This window comes from Macrobrachium nipponense, chromosome 20 (genome assembly GCF_015104395.2).
Source record: "Macrobrachium nipponense isolate FS-2020 chromosome 20, ASM1510439v2, whole genome shotgun sequence".
In the NCBI taxonomy this organism is placed as follows: Eukaryota; Metazoa; Arthropoda; class Malacostraca; order Decapoda; family Palaemonidae; genus Macrobrachium; species Macrobrachium nipponense.
In genome coordinates this window covers 32,681,815-32,701,158 of record NC_061089.1, presented here as the reverse complement: position 1 = coordinate 32,701,158, position 19,344 = coordinate 32,681,815, and the positions used below count along the sequence as shown (strand labels likewise).

General features: G+C 37.1%; 2 protein-coding genes across 3 annotated transcripts in view; one reads left to right on the top strand and one right to left on the bottom strand.

The window, feature by feature from the left end:
* Positions 1 to 19,344, bottom strand: part of LOC135224533 (proteasome assembly chaperone 1-like) — a 300,715-nt gene that overhangs the window by 211,615 nt on the left and 69,756 nt on the right. The gene's annotated exons all lie outside the window — the stretch shown is intronic.
* Positions 12,090 to 15,811, top strand: LOC135224473 (zinc finger protein 239-like). Its single transcript, XM_064263478.1, has 6 exons — positions 12,090 to 12,205; positions 12,785 to 12,938; positions 13,805 to 13,983; positions 14,641 to 14,810; positions 14,997 to 15,162; positions 15,455 to 15,811. The coding sequence occupies exons 1-6, from the start codon at positions 12,130 to 12,132 to the stop codon at positions 15,511 to 15,513; spliced, it is 804 nt and encodes a 267-aa protein (XP_064119548.1). The 5' UTR covers positions 12,090 to 12,129; the 3' UTR covers positions 15,514 to 15,811.

Below are 19,344 nucleotides of genomic sequence, written 5' to 3'. Positions count from 1 at the left end.
GTGAAACTAACCAAGATTATAGTTGACAGTTTTCATAAGTCTTCCTGGAAAGCTAAGTTTTCGTTACTATAGTAGGTTCACATCAACCGTGCATCTGATGTCTAGGCCAGTCCCTTACGACGCTCCTGATTGGGTGTTGATAAGCCAATCACAAGGCTGGAAACTCAGTTTCTCTCGAGAGTTCACATACGCAGAATGCATTAGCCTCTTCTTGATAAAGCTAAACTTTCGCAGTTTTTCTTACAAAGCTACATTATCTCACACTGCCTAGAAAGCTAAATTTTTCTGCTTAAAAGGTTAAAATTTGTTGATTTTCTCTGGACAGCTAAATCCCACAATTTGCTTTGGAAAGCTAAATTATCGCGATTCTTTCGGGATAGCTAGTCCCAGAATTTTTTCATAGAAAGCTAAGCTCTATATATTTATCTCGGAAAGCTACATTTTCGGCATTCTGTTTTCGGAGAGTAAAATCTCCGCTATTTTTCCTGGAAGCCTAAATTTTCGCCACTCTTGGAAAACTTGAACTTTTAATTTTTCTTCGAAAGCTAAATTCTCCTTGTTTTACACATATCAGTATATATACACACACACACACATATATGTATATATATATATATATATATATATAATATATATATATATATATATATATATATATACTGATATGTGTAAAACAAGGAAAGGAGAATTTAGCTTTCCCAGAACAATTCATAAAATCCACGTAAGAACGCGAAAGAAAGCCGCGTTTTTGAACAGGTACTTTCGTACTACGGAAGTACTTATTCCAAGTTCCGATTTTCACTCGCCTTTCTACGTAGATCTTATGATATTTTCAAGCACGTGGACTTTCGTGCTACATTGAAATTATATATATATATATATATATATATATATATATATATATATATATATATATATATCTATATATATATATATAGCTTTATGAATGTATATAAATCACCGTTAAAGCAATTTGTTTCTCGGCAAATTTATAATGAGTCTTGTAAGTTTGCACTGTCTTTGCCATGCTGCTATAAAAACATGTAAATCCACACCAAGTGGATGAAAAGGCGAGAGGATAAAGAGGTTCGAAAATGTCCTGTTTTACGCCTTCTGAAGACCGCAAAAAAAAAAAAAAAAAAAAAAGCTTACCGGAAAAAGATAATTTCTCGCCTGATGAAGTCGACTCTTTCAAGACCAATCTGGACTTGACGAGTTTATCGGTTTGATGTTAAACCAAGATGCCCGTAGTAACAAGAACTTCTAATTAATCTTTTCTTTTTAATTTTTTTTTATCTCGAGATAAGATGCGTGTGAAGTGCTCCAGGTTGCGGTGGCAAAGGGCTCGCACATCTATGTCACCCGAGATCTCTCCGCAGATCTTGCGGCTAACCTCACAGCCATCGACGGCATTTGCAGCGGTTACGCCTCACACATACTGCAAGGAGTAAAGCACGCAGGCAGCTGCAAATGCTCTCTCAGGCTCATTTGTAGGAAGAATCATATTTCCCCCGACTCGAAATGGTCTAAAGAAAGAGCATGTTTGTTCGTAACCAAAGCCAAAAAAGGTTTCACGTGAAGGAGTCCACCTGGTTCCTGGAAAAATCATACTTCTCCTTACTGGAATGGTCCAAAAGAGGACATGTTTCTATGCAAAGCCTAAAAAGGCTTCACGTTTAGGAGTATCTGGTTCATCTTGACAGCAATAAATGCATAATAATAAATAAAATAATAATAATAATAATAATAATAATAATAATAATAATATAATGATAATAATAAAATAATAATAATAATAATAATAATAATAATAATAATAATAATAATAATAATAGCATGGAGAGAAAGAAAGGAATAGCTCCCTCGAACATTACTTCCCATGTTGTGCAGTTAACCTCATCAAAGGGTTGTTATTGTCCCAACTCAGGTTTTTTTTCCTGGTACTATATACGTCCACGCAAGACCGACAGAGACCAGAAAACCTCACAAAAGTAAGATGCCAAGAACTGCGCACGTGGAAAAACGTACGTTAACTAACGGGACAACGTTACAGACATAATTAAGAAAGTGATAACGCATCGCGTGACCATATGTGACAGCCAGTATAAAGTTACTGATAGGAAGGTAATTGGTCCTTAAGAAACTTGACTGCTTAACCCGTTTGTTGTTTTGAGAGAACTTCGAGTCTCTCTCTCTCTCTCTCTCTCTCTCTCTCTCTCTCTCTCTCGCTCTCATCTCTCTGCTTCTAGAATAAAGGTCTTGGTATTAAAATGTCTATCAACGTTGCTTTTTGCATAAAAAACCAAACATCCAAATTAATACTAAATTAATAACACAAATAACCGGTGTAGTATGCAATACCCTACGGGACCTGCACTCATAGTTTAACTATCATTTCCGTGTTTATTTGCAATAAAAATTTAATACAATCTGTATCAGAATTGCAGAGAAAATAATTTTTCGTTTAAATAAATCGGGAACGATATTTCAGACAGAGGTGTAGCCTAAAATGATGAGGAGTTACAAGGATCAGGATGTCTCAAAGACTTATTAGTCTATCCGAGAGAGAGCATGCTTACCTGTTACAGAGGGGATGAAATAAATAAATAAATAAATAAATAAATAAATCAATCAATAAAACACGAATAAGCAGGATGTCATTAGAAAACTATGAAAACTTCGCCGTTTGATCTTCATTTTGCTATAACGACTTTACGCAAATGTACAAAAGACTGAATCTTTGACTTAAAGATAAATGGGGCCTGAACGAAAATGTAATGGAAATGTGACGGTAAACATAGGCTGGTGCTGCTGAATATAATACAACGGGTCCTAATCCTTCCATTGCAAAAGGTCTTATCTTTGGTGTTACTGTGAATTTCATTACTCATAAGTAATTAACTTCATAACTGATGCTATCATGAGGCACATGAGCAATGGTATAAAGAATACGGTCACTATCTCTCCAAGAGTCCTTCAACTAATGGTATCAAAATCATCTGCCCTCATGTGGTCTGGAAGCCGAGTCCTTCTCTTACGTGTCACTTATAGTTCATTATTTTCTTGAATACAGTGTTTATAGTATCAGAGCCGCTCTTGAATAGCTGCGTCTTTCTTGCCATCTTGTTTACTCCAGCTTTTACATTAAAGAAGACATTCATAAAGAAATTTATACTCTTTACTTGTAGGCGTAGTTGGTATGAATGTGGAACATGGGTCCGGCATGTCTCTTAAATACTTAAGTTTCGTACATTTTGCTGCAATGTCAAAATACATATGAGGTCACTATAAAAAATAGAAAATAAAAAAATAAAATAAAAAACTTTAAATTTAGTCATTCAGTAATTTGGTATATTGTTATAAAGGCCGTTACGTAATGTCATCTTGTGATAACATTATTTGTAATCATTTCTTACACATTTATAACCAAACACTTGTATTTGAAAACTTAAGTTTCTTCACCGATAACGTTCTGTTTGCGATTACATTTAGGATTTGATATTTCATTTTATTTTTTTCCATAAATCTGTAAGTACAGGTGGCTTACTGTACTAATTATAAGGATACAGATTCTATTATTGGTATTACGAGTTCTGTGACTTATTTGCGCGGCATTACAAGAATTGTTTTTATCAGTGGTGAAGAAGTCATAATTCTTTGATATCTAAATATGCAGCTTTGATAAACGTTATGTCTACAATAGAATTCTTTAAAACGGGTGCATTAAGGTGTTTCTTAATTGATGGAATGCTGGTCCATACTGACGATGCTATAATGAGCCCCACTGAAGGTATAATTTACACAAATCTCCCCGAAATTACTATAATTACCATTCAGGTCTCTTTATCCTATACCGCCCTAAGTCTTCCTTGAGATGAACACTTCAGACTTCTTCAGACTTCGAGTCAACTGCCAGTGCCTCTTGAGCTAGTTAGCCCTTGCCTAACCATTTCTGCTTCCTCGTATGATACGGTTTTCAACTTCCTAGTTTTACTTCTTTTTCGCCTTATTTTTACAATGATCTTTATCTTGGAGAAATACTAACAAATCTCTGTAAATTTATGCCTTTTTAGTTTACAAAATTAACCTCTTCTAAATTAAGCAATACGATTCTAACTTGCCTCCTTTTTTGTGAAACTTTCTAAATATTTAATTCTCCAACGCTTCACGGTGCATTACTGCCGTGTCACTTTTGCTGTTTAAAATGACCGACTATTGCTCTTACTTTTCAAAGTATGTCTCTTTCTGCTCACACAAGAAAGTTGTTCAGAGACGCAGTATTCAATAAACTGCCCCAAGAAATCACAAAGATGTGAAAACTTGGAGCATCCAAGGAGAAACCAAAGAAATAGGGGACTAAAGAGTGGAAATGATTAATCATCAACGCATCAAACTACTGGATCAAATCAGGGTGGACAAAATGACTTCAACGAATAGTTACGAGTTACGGATCAGCGGTTTGATGGACTGCCAAGTTAAATTACGCACCTGTCCATTCAACCCGAAGTTTCATTTCCAACAACAATAAGGGTTTGGATGTCATCATCAAATTACTATACCCATGTTCTTCCTCAATCCACCTGTCTCTCTTTCTCTATGAGATACCCAGCCTCCATCTATGCCAGCACTCGTCCAGGTTGGCAGTTCATCAGGTTTTGGTCGGTCACACCTTAGTCGTCAAGACAGACGAAACTAGATCACCCATTGTTTGCTAAACCGCTTCTGGAAGGTTCGATTTCACTCGGCGGATCGGATTCCTATTGGTAGAAATTGTTAATGATTTCCCACGTGGAAGCTATTTTGAATGGCGCATTCGTCTGCCCATTTCATCTGTTTGTTCAGGAGGGAATTATAATTGCGCTTTACGGAAGCGCCTAGGAAGACCCTCATTTCGCTAAGTTGTTGTTTTGTTGCGCGTTCATCTAAAATTTATGGGAAAGATGTAGAGAAGAAGGTTGATGACTTTGCTCCCAACTTGATTATTATATACACAATGATAGTAAATAAATTCTTCTATTAAAACAGGATACGTCTCAAGTATAAAAGGCCCATTAAAACACTCTGGTTTACAGCTAAGGGCTATATTTCGGTGGACTAACTGCCACCCTTATCAAGTACTTGATAAGGGGAGAAGTTAGTCCACCGAAATATAGTCCTTAGCCTTAAACCAGAGTGTTTTAATGGGCCTTTTATACTCGAGACATTACGATAAGTGTCAGTGACCCTGAAATTTGCGACGCGAAATATTTCCTAAACACTCAAATCAATCAACCCGTTAGATATGAAGCCTACCTAAGAATGGAGTGTCTTGCTGAAACTGTTCTCAGGTGCAAACGTCAGTCACACAGTCAGCCTGAAGCCCTTCAATAGACAAGTTGATGAAAGCAAGAAAACTAAAAAGAAGGAATGGCTAAGGGGCATAACCACCAAGTCAGCGATATTGCTGTCCCTTGAAGGAAGGAAGTTTATATGTCGGCAAAACAGAAGCATTAGCAGAGTTCTAAAGCTTAGTCTGGGAAGGAAAGTACAGTCGTTGAAGTAATTAATCCGATGATTACGATTTTCGCAGAATAATAATGATAATAATAACAAGAAACGCCTCCTCCTGCGTACTACTTCCTGTTAGAAGTAGTGACAGAGGATAAGATCTTCCTACTAGATAACGCACTTTTATAAGCAATCAGATTCACTCTTTTTATGCACTCAAGCTGACATTGCTTTGTAACGAAGTTTACCTCTAATTAATCAGTTTTACTTTCAAGATAAGTCAAGCGTACTTTTCCGACTAATAAAACTTCAATCTGTTCACAGAGTCGAGTTTCCTTGTATAAGTAAGTGTAAAAAGTGTAAAAGTAAATTAAATTTACTTTTACACGTTACCTTACTTATTTATCATGACCAAATTTTCAGAAACAGTAACACACCTAAACTGCAATTGCATCAGCCTAGTCATTTCGTAAGTCATGAATTCGTTAACAACGAATATGCAACATTTCCTTCCTTCATTCAACCTTACTGTTTCCATCATCAGCCGAGACACACCTGGGGGAGCTACGAGAGGCTGCGAGATGGTGCTCCTGCAGTAGGCGCTGCAGCAGACGACGCGGCCGGAGTCGAGAACGGAATGAGCGGAGGAGTCTGCTCGGTGAGGGAGTGCAATTGGGTGAGGTTCCTCACCATCTGGCCCCATTACACTCCTCAGGTGAATGTAGTGGGTACTCTGCCCTCCCACAACACCATCACCTTCACGGTCATCAGGTAAGAAAGGTCATTTTCTCAGTCATAACAAAATTAAGTATCAGTATTCGATAAATAGTCGGTAAATAACAGAGAGCAACTAAAAGGAAACAATACCAAATAGTTTGATGGTATTTAACAACAGAAGACAAAATCATTTGATGGCAGATAAAAAACAAAATCCCAGAATAAATCAAGAGAGTCCGACAGGCAAGAGTTGCAGAGGACAAAATCATGTAACTGATAAAAACAAGAGAAAATCAAACATTTTCTAAGTTAAAACAACAAAACGCCAAATCATTTGACACAAAATAACTAAACGAAACCCAAATATTTGATAAAAATTGACAACAAAAATAACAAGTCGATACAATATCGACGATTATACCATCTTACGGTAAATGCAACCCAGGTAAGCTTATTAACGGTGCTAATCTCTCTCTCTCTCTCTCTTCTCTCTCTCTCTCTCTCTCTCCTCTCTCTCTCTCTCTCCTTTCATAAATTACTATCTCATAAAGGTCAATGAATTTTTACCATATTCCACACGAGTCATTACGAACTAATATCATAGGACTTTACCTATATCCAAACGTTTTTATGTTAGTTTACTGTCAGCGAGAGAGAAAAAATCTCGACAATTTCTATTTGCAATAGCCCAACACTCAAACAATTCAAGTTCACTAAAAATCCCAAACCCTCTTGCAAGTATTGAAGGAAGAAATTTAGTCGCAGACAAAAGTTGCAAGCTTAAAACAATTTTATTCTTATTGTTATTTTACAATGGAGTTCTGGTCTCTTCTCTGTTCTAAATTTCACAAAGCAATAACTTTTAGTGACTAGTAAAGTGTGACGATGTTATACGTGAGATTGATTCAGGCAATTGAGAGATTATTTCTGGTAAGTTAGTAATGACCTATTATGCCCAGAAGAATACATCGAGAATTATTCCTTCTCCGTCTTTATCGTCCAGATCAAAAAAAAGTTTTCATTATATATTAGGAAGAAACCCTGTTGCTTCGCTCTTTCCCACAACATTCGATTACGCCGATAAGATAAAATTTTAGCCTGACAGGTACCAGTCACTACTAAATATAACAATTTTCACTGATAATGCAATGTCTTCAAAAGTGTCTATTAGACCAAATTAGAGCGATTAAATGCGAAGTAATATTACTTCCCGTAATTTTTTTTATACCTCTTACCACAATCTCTCATTTACGCATCTGGAAAGGAGCGCACGTCCCCAGTACATTCCAATAGTCCTATATACGGACAATTGCCAATCTCGATACACAAAACTTGAAACGACACGTAAGACACAAATGAGTACAAAGAAATAGATCGGCAGTGATACGACGCCTGAAACAAAAGACGATCGACACAATAACCAATTTAGAATACTATTGGCCTGTTTACCGCAGCTACGAACTCGAACATTCCAATTTAAGTGGACTCCTATTACATTAGAAAATAAGAAGACAGTCTTCACAACTTGTCATCCTTTAGGATGAAATGGAAGAGCGGGATATTCATTACAGATTTGCGCGTTTTTGGTTTTAAAAGAGAAATAGGAGAGGTAGTCAGTTGAAGGTATAATATATCACTTTTTAAATGGACCTGATTTTTGGTCACCTACTTTTGCTATAAATTAATATATCTAAGTATATATATCTATATAATAATCATATAATTATATATAATATATATATATATATATACATTATTAATATATACATATATATATGAGGAGAGAGAGAGAGAGAGAGAGAGAGAGAGAGAGAGAGAGAGAGGCAGAGATAGTCCCTTCATGTACATAAAATAAGAGTCATCCTAATCCTTAGCAAGGTCTATGTCTCAACGAGGAGATGAACCATCATTTAGTTGCAAGACTCACTTAGCTGAGAGGAGAAAGGTAAAATGAAACCTAGCAACCAGCAACTACATTTCCTTCCTTAAAAAGATGAACCCACTAATTCTTTGCGTTCCTATCTCCTAGAAGGAAAGGGGACCCCTTTTTTGTTGCTTTATGGCTCCTTAAACGGTAACTATAAAAATAAAGCAAAGAAGCAACTCTCGTAAATTTTTTTTTAAAAGAAGACTGAGCCAGAAGGTCGCTCAGAAAAGCCTGAAAACGCAGCACTTTGGCACACACTAAAAACAACAAGTAATAGGGCACTGACTGAAATTAGAATCGAGATCGAAAACAGAGGGTACTTCAGCACAGACTAATTCCAAAATGTCGTTTTGATGTCAAGTGAAATCTGAGGGTCGTTCGGCGAAGCATGAAAACAGAAAACAGTTATCAGAAGATTGAAGCAAGAAGGTTTACTTGTAAATAATATAACAGGGAGATTTTGACAAAGGGCTGAATACAAAAGGTTGTTCATCAAAGACTGAAACGGGAAGTTTATCTGACAAATATTGAAAAGGGGTTCTAGAACACAATAAAGGCCTGATGTTTGTTAACGAGACTGGTTGCAGACGGTTTGTTGGCGAAGATCAAATCTAAAAGGGTTTTCAGCACAGATTAAAAAACCAAATGGTTTTTCCATAAAGACTAAAATAAGAATGTTATCCAAGGAAGATTAAGAACCACAGGAAACTTGAGCAAAGGAAGATTAAGAACCACAGGAAACTTGAGCAAAAGCAGATTTAAAAACAATAAGCCAGATGATTTTTCAACAAAGACTGAAACTAAAGAGTAGTTCCGGAGAGACCGAAAACCAAATGGTTGTTCTATGACGACTGAAACCTAAACGCTCCTTCAGAACGCCTGAAAACTAAAGGTTGCTCTACGAAGACTGAAAACCAAAAAATAACTTTTCAAAGACTGAAAATGTGCATTTGTTCAGCAAAGAATGAAAACACATTTGTCCAGCAAAGACTGAAAACATCCAGTTGTTCAGCAAGGATTAAAAGTCAGCAAAGACTGAAATCAGATTTCTTAAAAGATGTTCGAAACCACAAAGTTTCGCTACAAAGACTGAAACCACAGAAAGCTGTGCACTCACTGAAACTGAAAAGTTGGCCAACGAAGACTGAAAACCAGAAAGTTATTCATGGGCGATTGAAGACTAGAAGAATGAGAAATAAACACGGCAGAAAAATTGTCACCAGTACGTAGATTATAAAAGTTATCCATTGCATCACAGATACGTTCCTTTGGTGTTAAAATATGCTTTATTCTACGCTGCTCATGACTGTCTTCAGATCTACACTGGGAATAGAAGTTAAATCCATGTGTAATTAGCTATCTATTGAAAAATGTGCGTAAAAATTAAGAACATAAGAAATGCATAAGCCCCAACATTCATTTATATAGAGCGTCATCGAAGTCACTGAAAATATTTTGATAAATAAAACAAATTACTTTTCGGACCCGTTACAGTTTTCACGCTATTCCCATTGGTTATACTAACAATTTACCAACCCTTAATAAAAGCATATTCATCTGCTGCTTCATATAAGTGACTCGCTAGTGTTTTTTAACTATCATGTATGATAAATTCGTAAAGTAACTAAGTACGGGCATAGCCAGCCCCGTTAACCAGACAGAAACAGCTCCGTTTCAGGGAATCCCTTCTCACCCCCACCCCCTTCGGAGGAGGGTGGGAGATAGGATGAAACCCCATTATAAACTATCTTGGGGGTCCCCACTATAACTCTGCCAAGTTTCATGCCCATCGGACCAGCCGTTTGGCCGTGATTGAATGACAGACGGACGGATAGACATAACGCCCATTTTATAATATAATAAGATATAAGAAACGTGGATAATCGCCTAACTGGTAACATTCCTGGATTTCTAAATCTAGGATTTTTTCGCTCTCCAATGCAATCTGTCAACTGCCTGGACGCTTCCAGATGAATGGCAGGGCTTTACTTAGAACGTCCCGTGTAAGCAGATGCTTTTTGCATAAGCAAACTGAGACGACACTGTAAACCACAACCGTATGTCTTCAAGAGTTACATAGCCTGCCCGAGAGAGCTAAGCAAACGAGACATTTAAGACATTATTACCTGCACTTGATACGAAACCTGGCAACCTCACACCAATCCCGCTCTGTTTCCTGGGAGAATTGGGTAACCATCTGCGTTCCAGGAATGAGGCTTGGGATTCCAGTTGATAATATGACAGATTAAAATGATCGTTGATCCTAATGCTGTTTTTTGCCAGTGTTCTGAATCGCTAAAGTCACTTAGTTTGCACTGAAGATGAGAGTGAGACCTGAATATGGAAATATTCTTATCATCAGAAAAAAGGCTTGGAAGGCCGTTCAAATTAAAGCAAGCTTTCATAGAAAAACACGATAAAAATAAATAAATAAATAAATGAGTACTAGCTAAATGACTAAAAATAAAAATTAATTAATGGAGTATTAGGAGTTTATAAATAGAATGCAAACCTCTTTTAGACTGGGGTCCTCTCCTAATTTCTTTCCAAAATTTTAGAGGAAGATAAAAAGAAAAATTTCGCATTTTTATATTACTGATAATCTTATTGATTTTAGTTGGTGAATTTTCACAAGAGAAACATAAGAATTAGTGGACAAATTTCCCATTCCTGAATAGGTCAAAGTATTTTCCCTACCCTTCTTAAAGATTACGCTTGTCCCTTTTAATACAACTATGTCCATACTATAATAATAATCTATAATAATAATAAAATAATAATAAATAATAAAATAATAAAACTTTCTGGAGGCCACAATGAATCTTGAATATTATTTCCTTTAATCAATATTTCAGCCTTTACAATACAGGGAAACATATCACGCACATTAGAAAATAATAATGAATCGCTTCTTGCGTACCATTACCTCACAGCTTCCTGCTAGTAAACCAAAAACTTTCTTTTAATTCCAATATATTTAATTATTGGCTCATGTGACACGACAGTCAAGGTATTGAATATACACAATTACACATGTCGGCCATATTACATTTCCCGTAAGAATGCAGCTGTACAAGATAAGGCGGCTTTCTCTACCCCCACCCTCCTTGCTTTCTCTCTCTCTCTCTCTCTCTCTCTCTCTCTCTCTCTCTCTCTCGCTATTGGTTCTCGTGGTGTAATTGGTCGCTTTCAAAGTATAAAGACGAGGACTCTCCGTTCGATTCCCGAACAGACCGAGGGATGATATGGTTTGGGCCTATGCGCCTTGGTTTACCCACGGTCTAGGTATCAGACCGTGGTTTCACCTATGCAGAGAATTATGTACATGGATATTAGTTAATTGTTGATGGTAGGAGTGGAGGAGGAAAGACAGAACTGGGTTATTAGTATTCCGTTAAAATTGTCTCAATTATTCCTTTATCGTTTTTGCATTCGATTAAAAAGTTAACATTAGAGTTTGTTACAGAAATGATATCTGATGTTTTCAAAATGAGATACATTCAATCATCTAAGTGTTATAACATCTGTAACTTCTACAGGTTACTTGTTTGTACATTGCTTTGTTTATTAACTATGAACACTTGACACTTTTCCTCAAGGACGCTTCCTCCAGAGACGGAGATCATCGCCTTCTTGCTGCCATTTGAGAGTCTGGCGACTACCTTTCCCCTGGTTCCATCGCTCCCCTTTTACCCCTATGCCCCAACTTGCAATCCCCACTATCCTCCTTTCTTCCCCAACTCCCACAGCCTCTGCAGCGACAAACTGAAACCACCTCTGGATGCAAAACTATCGACGAAAGAAGGTAAGAGCTAACTAACATGGCTTTGAAGGAATATAGTTAGGCCTAATTTAGAAGCTTTTCCTCTATACAATTAATTTGCACTCATTCCATTAATCTATTGTATGTATTTGATTTACAAATTATTTGAAATAGCGCAGTAACATCTTGCTCTCATCCAGGATTACTTTCGCCGGCCTCAAGAGACATAGTGAAGATGGAATTGACTGGCACCTCTAGACTAATTGTAGCGACGTCGATCTACAAACGCGCCGTCGAGACGCTTATGCAAGGTAAGGAGAAACTTGGCTCTCTCTCTCTCTCTCTCTCTCTCTCTCTCTCTCTCTCTCTCTCTCTTTCTTGTCATACCTTTGCACCGAATCGAGATGCTATTTCTCTTTGATCCCCGCTACAAGTATATTCCTCTTTACTCTTTCTAGAAACAATTCTTTGTCGTAGAATTAGTATTATTCTTGACAATTTGCCATGAGGAATTATATAGCTTGATGTTCGTCAATCCGGTCAGGAATCTATTCCTAGGTTTCATATCTAATAGTTAATGAATTTACGTACGGATGTATGTAAAAGAAATACTATACCCTCGAGTACATGTATTAATGCTCCCCTTACGCTAAAATACGCCCCTTTCACAGTACTCTCACGACGCTTCCTTTCTTCCATGACGGGAAGTGACATATTTCACTCTTCCTTTGAGTGATTTCACTGATTTAATCTATTACACGGGCTTACACACTATTTGCAAGTATTAATACTCTCGGTGTTGCATGGATTAGTGAAGTACTTTTAACCTTGGAGATCCTACGGTCGGATTTATCTATAAAAGCCTAACATAATAAATTCTCATTCCTCAGATGGACCACTGGACTTATCTAAACCCTTGATGCAAGGAAGGACATCCTTGTTAGACAGCGACGAACGTCGGTCTGTCTCCTCAGAGTCGTCCTTTTCGTCCTGCGGCACCACCTCGGATGCCTCGCAGGGATCCTACGCAGATCCTTTGCTCAGGTAAGATCATCATCACCTCCTTATATCTGTGTTATCATGATTCGCCAGATCTATTGCTATGATAATTGTTTGATTGTTTTTTATCTTATTTCTACTGCCGCGTTTTCGCGATTGTGATAATGGTGAACAAAATGATGATGATGATGATAGGAGGAGGAGGAGGAGGAGGAGGAGGAGGCGGAGGAGGAGGAGGAGGAGGAGGAGGGAGGAGGGAGGAGAAAGAAGAGGAGGAGTAGGAGGAGAAGAAGAAGAAGAAGAGGAGGAGGATATAATTTAAGTTGTGAAGCAGATAACTAAATAAATATTTCTATAAGTATCAACGCCATCATGAAATCTTAGAAGTTCCGGTATGACAACCACCCAGAAGAAAGAGAGAGAGAGAGAGAGAGAGAGAGAGAGAGAGAGAGAGAGAGAGAGAGAGAGAGAGAGAGAGCTGATTGGCCGAATTTACCCTTATATATTAAGATGACAGATGACGGAATTTTTTTTATCATCATTTGCTAAGCTCGCTGAAAAGACAGCGGTGCCAATCAAGTTTTAAGCCCTTCCATGGCAATACTAAACACGGCGGTGGTAAGCTGCGGTAGGTTATGCACCTTGACAGGTGAAACAAGGCCTAATAATGGCTTCGGAAAGCACAGTATCACGAAGCTTTTGAAGCAAGTGCGGCAGATTGCTTACTTCGAATACGGGTGCTTTTATGCTATAGTCTATTACTCCTACAACCAGGATCCGGTAAGGATATGTTTGCCGTTTTCATTTAACAGATCTTGTTTTCTAGAATATACTAATTTTTCTGTCATAGCTATTCCTCGAATGTTTCAGTTTTTAGCCAAACAAACAAATCTTCCTTCCGAACTTTCCAGAATACACGACAACTTCATCCAGCACGAGAACTTCGCAAAGTCGTACGATACCGGTCTGCACCTGGAGGCGCCGACGCCTCCCCGTCGTGCGAGAGAAAGGGCTCTTTTACCTTGCCACGTCTGCGGCAAGATATTTGACAGACCTAGCCTTCTGAAACGCCATATGAGAACGCATACAGGTAGGGTACATGAAGATTGTTTGATTGATTATTTCATGTATGCTAGCGTTGCATCTCCTGTCCGCTTATTAGCTGAACGACAAAGTAGTTTCCAGATCCTATACAGTGGTGACTCGGCATTTTGAGGAACGTATATTTGTGAAAAAGAACGATTTCTATAACAAATCATTACGCCAACGTAACTAAGATTAAAGAAAAGACAGAAACTAAAGACAAATCTGCTATTTTAGCAGTTTTTCTTCAGTTCATTACCTATAGTAGATTCACATCAGCCGTGCATTTGATGTCTAGGCCAGTCCCTTCCGACGCTCCTGATTGGCTGTTGATAAGCCAATGACAGGGCTGGATACTCTCAGTCTCTCCCGAGAGTTCACATAGGCGGGATGTATGTTCCAACTCTCCTGAGGGATACGTCATTCAAGAGAGGTGGAACATACATCCTGCTTATGTGAACTCTCTCGAGAAACAGAGTTTCCAGCCGCCCTGTCATTGGCTTATCAACAGCCAATTAGGAGCGTCGTAAGGGACTAGCCTAGACGTCAAATGCACGGCTGATGTGAATCTACTATTGTACCAAATCGGCCCTGAAAAGCCATGAGTTCGACGAACTCATTCACGAATGACCTCCACTTACGCGTCTTGTTTTTCTTCCAACAGGCGAAAAACCCCACATATGTGACGTATGTGGCAAGGGCTTCTCAACCAGCTCGTCGCTAAACACCCATCGCAGAATCCACAGCGGAGAAAAGCCGCATCAATGCGCTTCGTGCGGAAAGCGGTTCACGGCCAGTTCCAATCTATACTACCACAAGATGACGCATATCAAGGTAGGCTAAGTATTCTGTCATGTAAGCTTTAGCTTCCTCTCTTTATCTAAATAAAGATGAATGAAGGACATATGTGGAAATGAGGGGTATAGTTTGCCTTGAATTTTCGCAACATTATCAATTCATAACGGGGTTTCCCGGCCTTAACTGCTTTTATTACCGATACCAAAACATTCTTGTTAACAGGACAAACCCCACAAATGTGAGGTCTGCGGGCGGTCTTTTCCAACGCCGGGTGACCTACGGTGCCACTCCTTCGTGCATACTGGGCAGTGGCCTCACAGATGCCCCGTATGCGGCAAAGGCTTCAGTAAACTTACGAATCTCAGGAACCACCTCTTGTTACATTCAGGTAAATCTTAGAATTCTTAGGATTCTCAAAAATAGTATCTTACATTACACTTCTAATCAATAGCTATTGGAAATTGCTATTGGTTATGATTCATGACGAATTTATATTTTACAATTTTTCACGTTTATTGTTAATAAATATTTCTCATACTTTTGTCTTCATATAAGGTAATACATAAATTACGTACAGCATTTCAATTCATTCATGTTCCTTTTAAGTTCTTTCTGCTAATAAGATTTTGAGGAAATTGTTGCTGGCTTCAGCTAAAGCTAATCAGCCCTATCTATTCCAGACGTCAAAACGCATGTCAACAACGCCACTCCAAACGCTCTGAGCCAGAGCGTTCTGTGATAGGCAAGGAAACTTACTACTTTTTATAAATATTTATCATCGTTGTCATTGGTTTCAACTAATGGAGAATGAAATAGTTGAAGAACTAAGACTTAATGGATTTTTATTCCTGGATGCAGTACGCCAAGTTCTTATTGCTCAGTGCAATGAGATTATTCCAGCAACGACTGACTTAGTGATCAGAGGAGGCTCGTACGAGAAAGCGCACGTGCTGGCACAAGACCAGCATAATCAAACAGCAACAACAAATTTGGTGGATTTATTGCGGCGACATCGAAGTCTAGTGAAATGAAGCGAAGATGACTGACATGGACCATCTGAATAATTATTTATAAAATTTAATAGAGTACACTATAGCTTGAATGATACGAGTTGCTGAAGAAAGGTGTATGTGTGCATTATGTAATGCCTCATGCGAAATGTTTCGACATTTACCATTGTCAAGAGAATTGCTGTAGAAACTTTCGGCTGTAATTAAAAGGATATAACTAATTTTCAGTTAAAGTTGGTCAAACTGTATTTTACGTAGAAAATGGAATTAAGAGAAAAAAAACTTTTCTACGTATTTTTACGTAGAAAAGTGAATTAGAGAAAAAAACTGAGGCATATAACAAAATCTTTTCACGCTAGAAGATATGAAAAACAGCTTAGAAAAAAAGCCTTATTTTTGTGATACTAATAAAAATTTGTAAAGCATCCTTTTTCAGGAAAATCTTGGAGAATATAGAACTTGCAGTGTTACACATTTTGACTGACAGAGCAATTTCAATTATATAATTGGAAAATCGTTTTGCATCATACCGTAAAATCTAACTTATGTCAGGAAGGTTTGTTAATTGTATATTTTACCTTATAGAAAAATCAAGCTGTGTTACTGCTGTAAGCATAAAGATATAGTGCATATTGTGTAGATGCAGCAAAACTGGTCTTGGAACTTTGTAAAAATATATTTATTTAAAATTAGCACTAAGTTACCATATAACCTCTATAGCAACACATGAGACAAGCGAGCTTATGGAGGATGTCATCATTAATTTTGTAATTACTTTTAATACAAACATGTATTACTGTTATTTTATAATAAAAATCTTAGAATTATTTTGTTGTTTAATTTTAATGTTCAGTGAGACAAGTGAATTGTTTTTAGCGATATGGCTTTCAGTTTTTTTTTTTTTTAATCTCAAATGAGAAAATATTTAATTCCAGACGTGTTAAAATCAATTAAATTAGTTAAAGACCTTTATCGATAACATAAACCTTTAATACAGCCATCTTCAACCGGGGTTCCGCGGAACACTACGGTTCCGTGAACGATCGCCAGGGGTTCCGTGGGAATTCATGTTTTATTCAATTATTTGTCTTTTATAAGTATATATTTCTTTTCGTTAAACATGCCGAGAGAAATAGTAAGCCTATAATTTATTTTATCGTAACATATCATGCGAGATTTTTTTCCTCTTTTACTAAAGGTAATTACAAATGCTTACTTACTTATATATATATATATATCTCCTTAGCGACACAAACACATACGAAAAACTGACGAAAAATCCCCTCCAAAACGTTCCCACAGAATTTTTTCGGAAAGTAAGATTAATTGGCAAAGACAAAAAGAGTATTGAACTATTAGAGAAATTTAAAGTAATTAATCCTAAATTACCCTATTTTTATGGCCTTCCCAAAACTCACAAAGACAATCTTCCATTCAGACCCATCGTTTCATGTGCCGGTGCTTTCAATTACAAAATTTCTAAATGGTTAGCTGGCCTCCTTTCCCCTTTTTTAGGCACTTTTTCTCCCAGTCACATTAAACATTCGGAAGATTTTTGTCACAAATTCAGAGAAGCACATATACCACTTCACAACATAAAACTTTTAAGCCTTGATGTAGATTCCTTGTTCACTAAAGTACCAGTACAGGACGTTCTTCAATTTTTAAGGGTAAAATTATCCCCCTATTCAGATCATTTCCCATTGGCGCTTGACAAAATAATAAAGCTAGTTGAATTATGTGCATCTAATAACGTATTTTCATTCGGGGAATCATTCTACAAGCAAAAAATTCGGGTGTAGTATGGGTAGTCCTTTAAGTCCTGTTCTAGCCAATCTGTACATGGAATACTTTGAACTACAGTAATAAATGCAATAAAACCCAAAAACATGCTGTGGATGAGATACGTGGATGATATCCTAACATTTTGGGATAATAGGTGGGGCAATTTCAATGAATTCCTCTCGAAATTAAACACATTAGTGCCCAGCATCAAATTTAAAGTTGAATGGGAAACAGACAACAAAATTCCTTTTCTTGATGTTTTAATAATCAGAGATACGACAGAATACAAATTTACCATATACAGAAAACCAACGTTTCTCACTTTCATACATTCACTACTTTAGCTATCATGACATTTCTATCAAAAATAGGTGTAGCTAGTAACTTGTTTCTTAAGAGCCTTACGAATTTGTTCCCCAGAATTCCTGGAAAAAGAATTTGAACTAATTCGCAAGCAACTTTCGTCTTTAAAAATATCCTGACCATATAATTGAGAAAGCAATTCACAAAGCTAACGTAATTTTCTACCGACCCCCTAAAGACAAGACCAGAAGATACACCCAACAATAAAATAATAATTCCCCACCTGGACACGATTAAGAGAATAACCAACCCCCTCGGAAAATCGAACCCTTTTGTATTTACTTACCCAAACACCTTAGCCAAATCCCTGATTAACGTCCAACAAAAGACATCTCCAAAGGACTCTGGGGTATACGAAATCCCATGCCAGGACTGTGACCAATCTTACTCGGATTTACAGGTAAATCCCTTCCCCAGAGATTAATACAACACAAACGGTCAGTTAGGTATGGACAACAGAACTCGGCTATCTTCAACCATATAAATGAACATAACCATAGAATAAACTGGAATTTGTCACGTGTAATTTATAGCAGCAACTGCCGGTACAAGAGTCAAATGATGGAATCGGCCTTAATAAAAGAGAGGCAGGTAATGAACATCTCAAAAGGAGGATGGATTTCGGACACCATCGACAACGTCTTCATTCAACCAACCCTTAAGAAGATTAGAGGAAGATTATCAGCGGGGGTGACTTAAATGGCTTGTTTGTGGGATGGACCTCTTGGTATAAATACCACCTTTTCTGTGAACTTTTCTCATTCATCTACCTGAGAGGGAGACAGCAGTCTCTGAAATATAGTACTTTTTCTCTATTTTGGTGTTTTTATGGGCTCCTTTTATTAGATAATATATATATATATATATATATATATATATATATATATATATATATATATATTTCTAACTGACATCAGGATCTGTTCCACACGTGATTGTGTATTGGTTATTTCTAATATACATACATACATACCATACATATCTATATATATATATATATATATATATAATATATTATATATATGTGTGTGTGTGTGTGTGTGTGTGTGTGTGTGTGTAAAATTCATCAGATACTGAAAATTTATTATTTCTGATAAGGACAGACCGTGTTACCACCGCCAGAACTCCCACTGCTCTTTGGATGGTCAAGACTAAAATAGAACAAAATTTGTCAGAGCAATCCCAGTCCATACTCGGGTGCAATTGGGTATTTACTGCCCATACGCTAGTATACCCGGATTTCGGTGTATATACGAAGGCTACTATGTTTCTGGCTTTTGAGACAAAGCATAGCTCTTCACCAAAAGTTCCCATGGTTGTGTGGTTAAATATATATATATATATATATATATATATATATATATATCTATAAATATATATATAGATATATAGATTATATATATATACATATA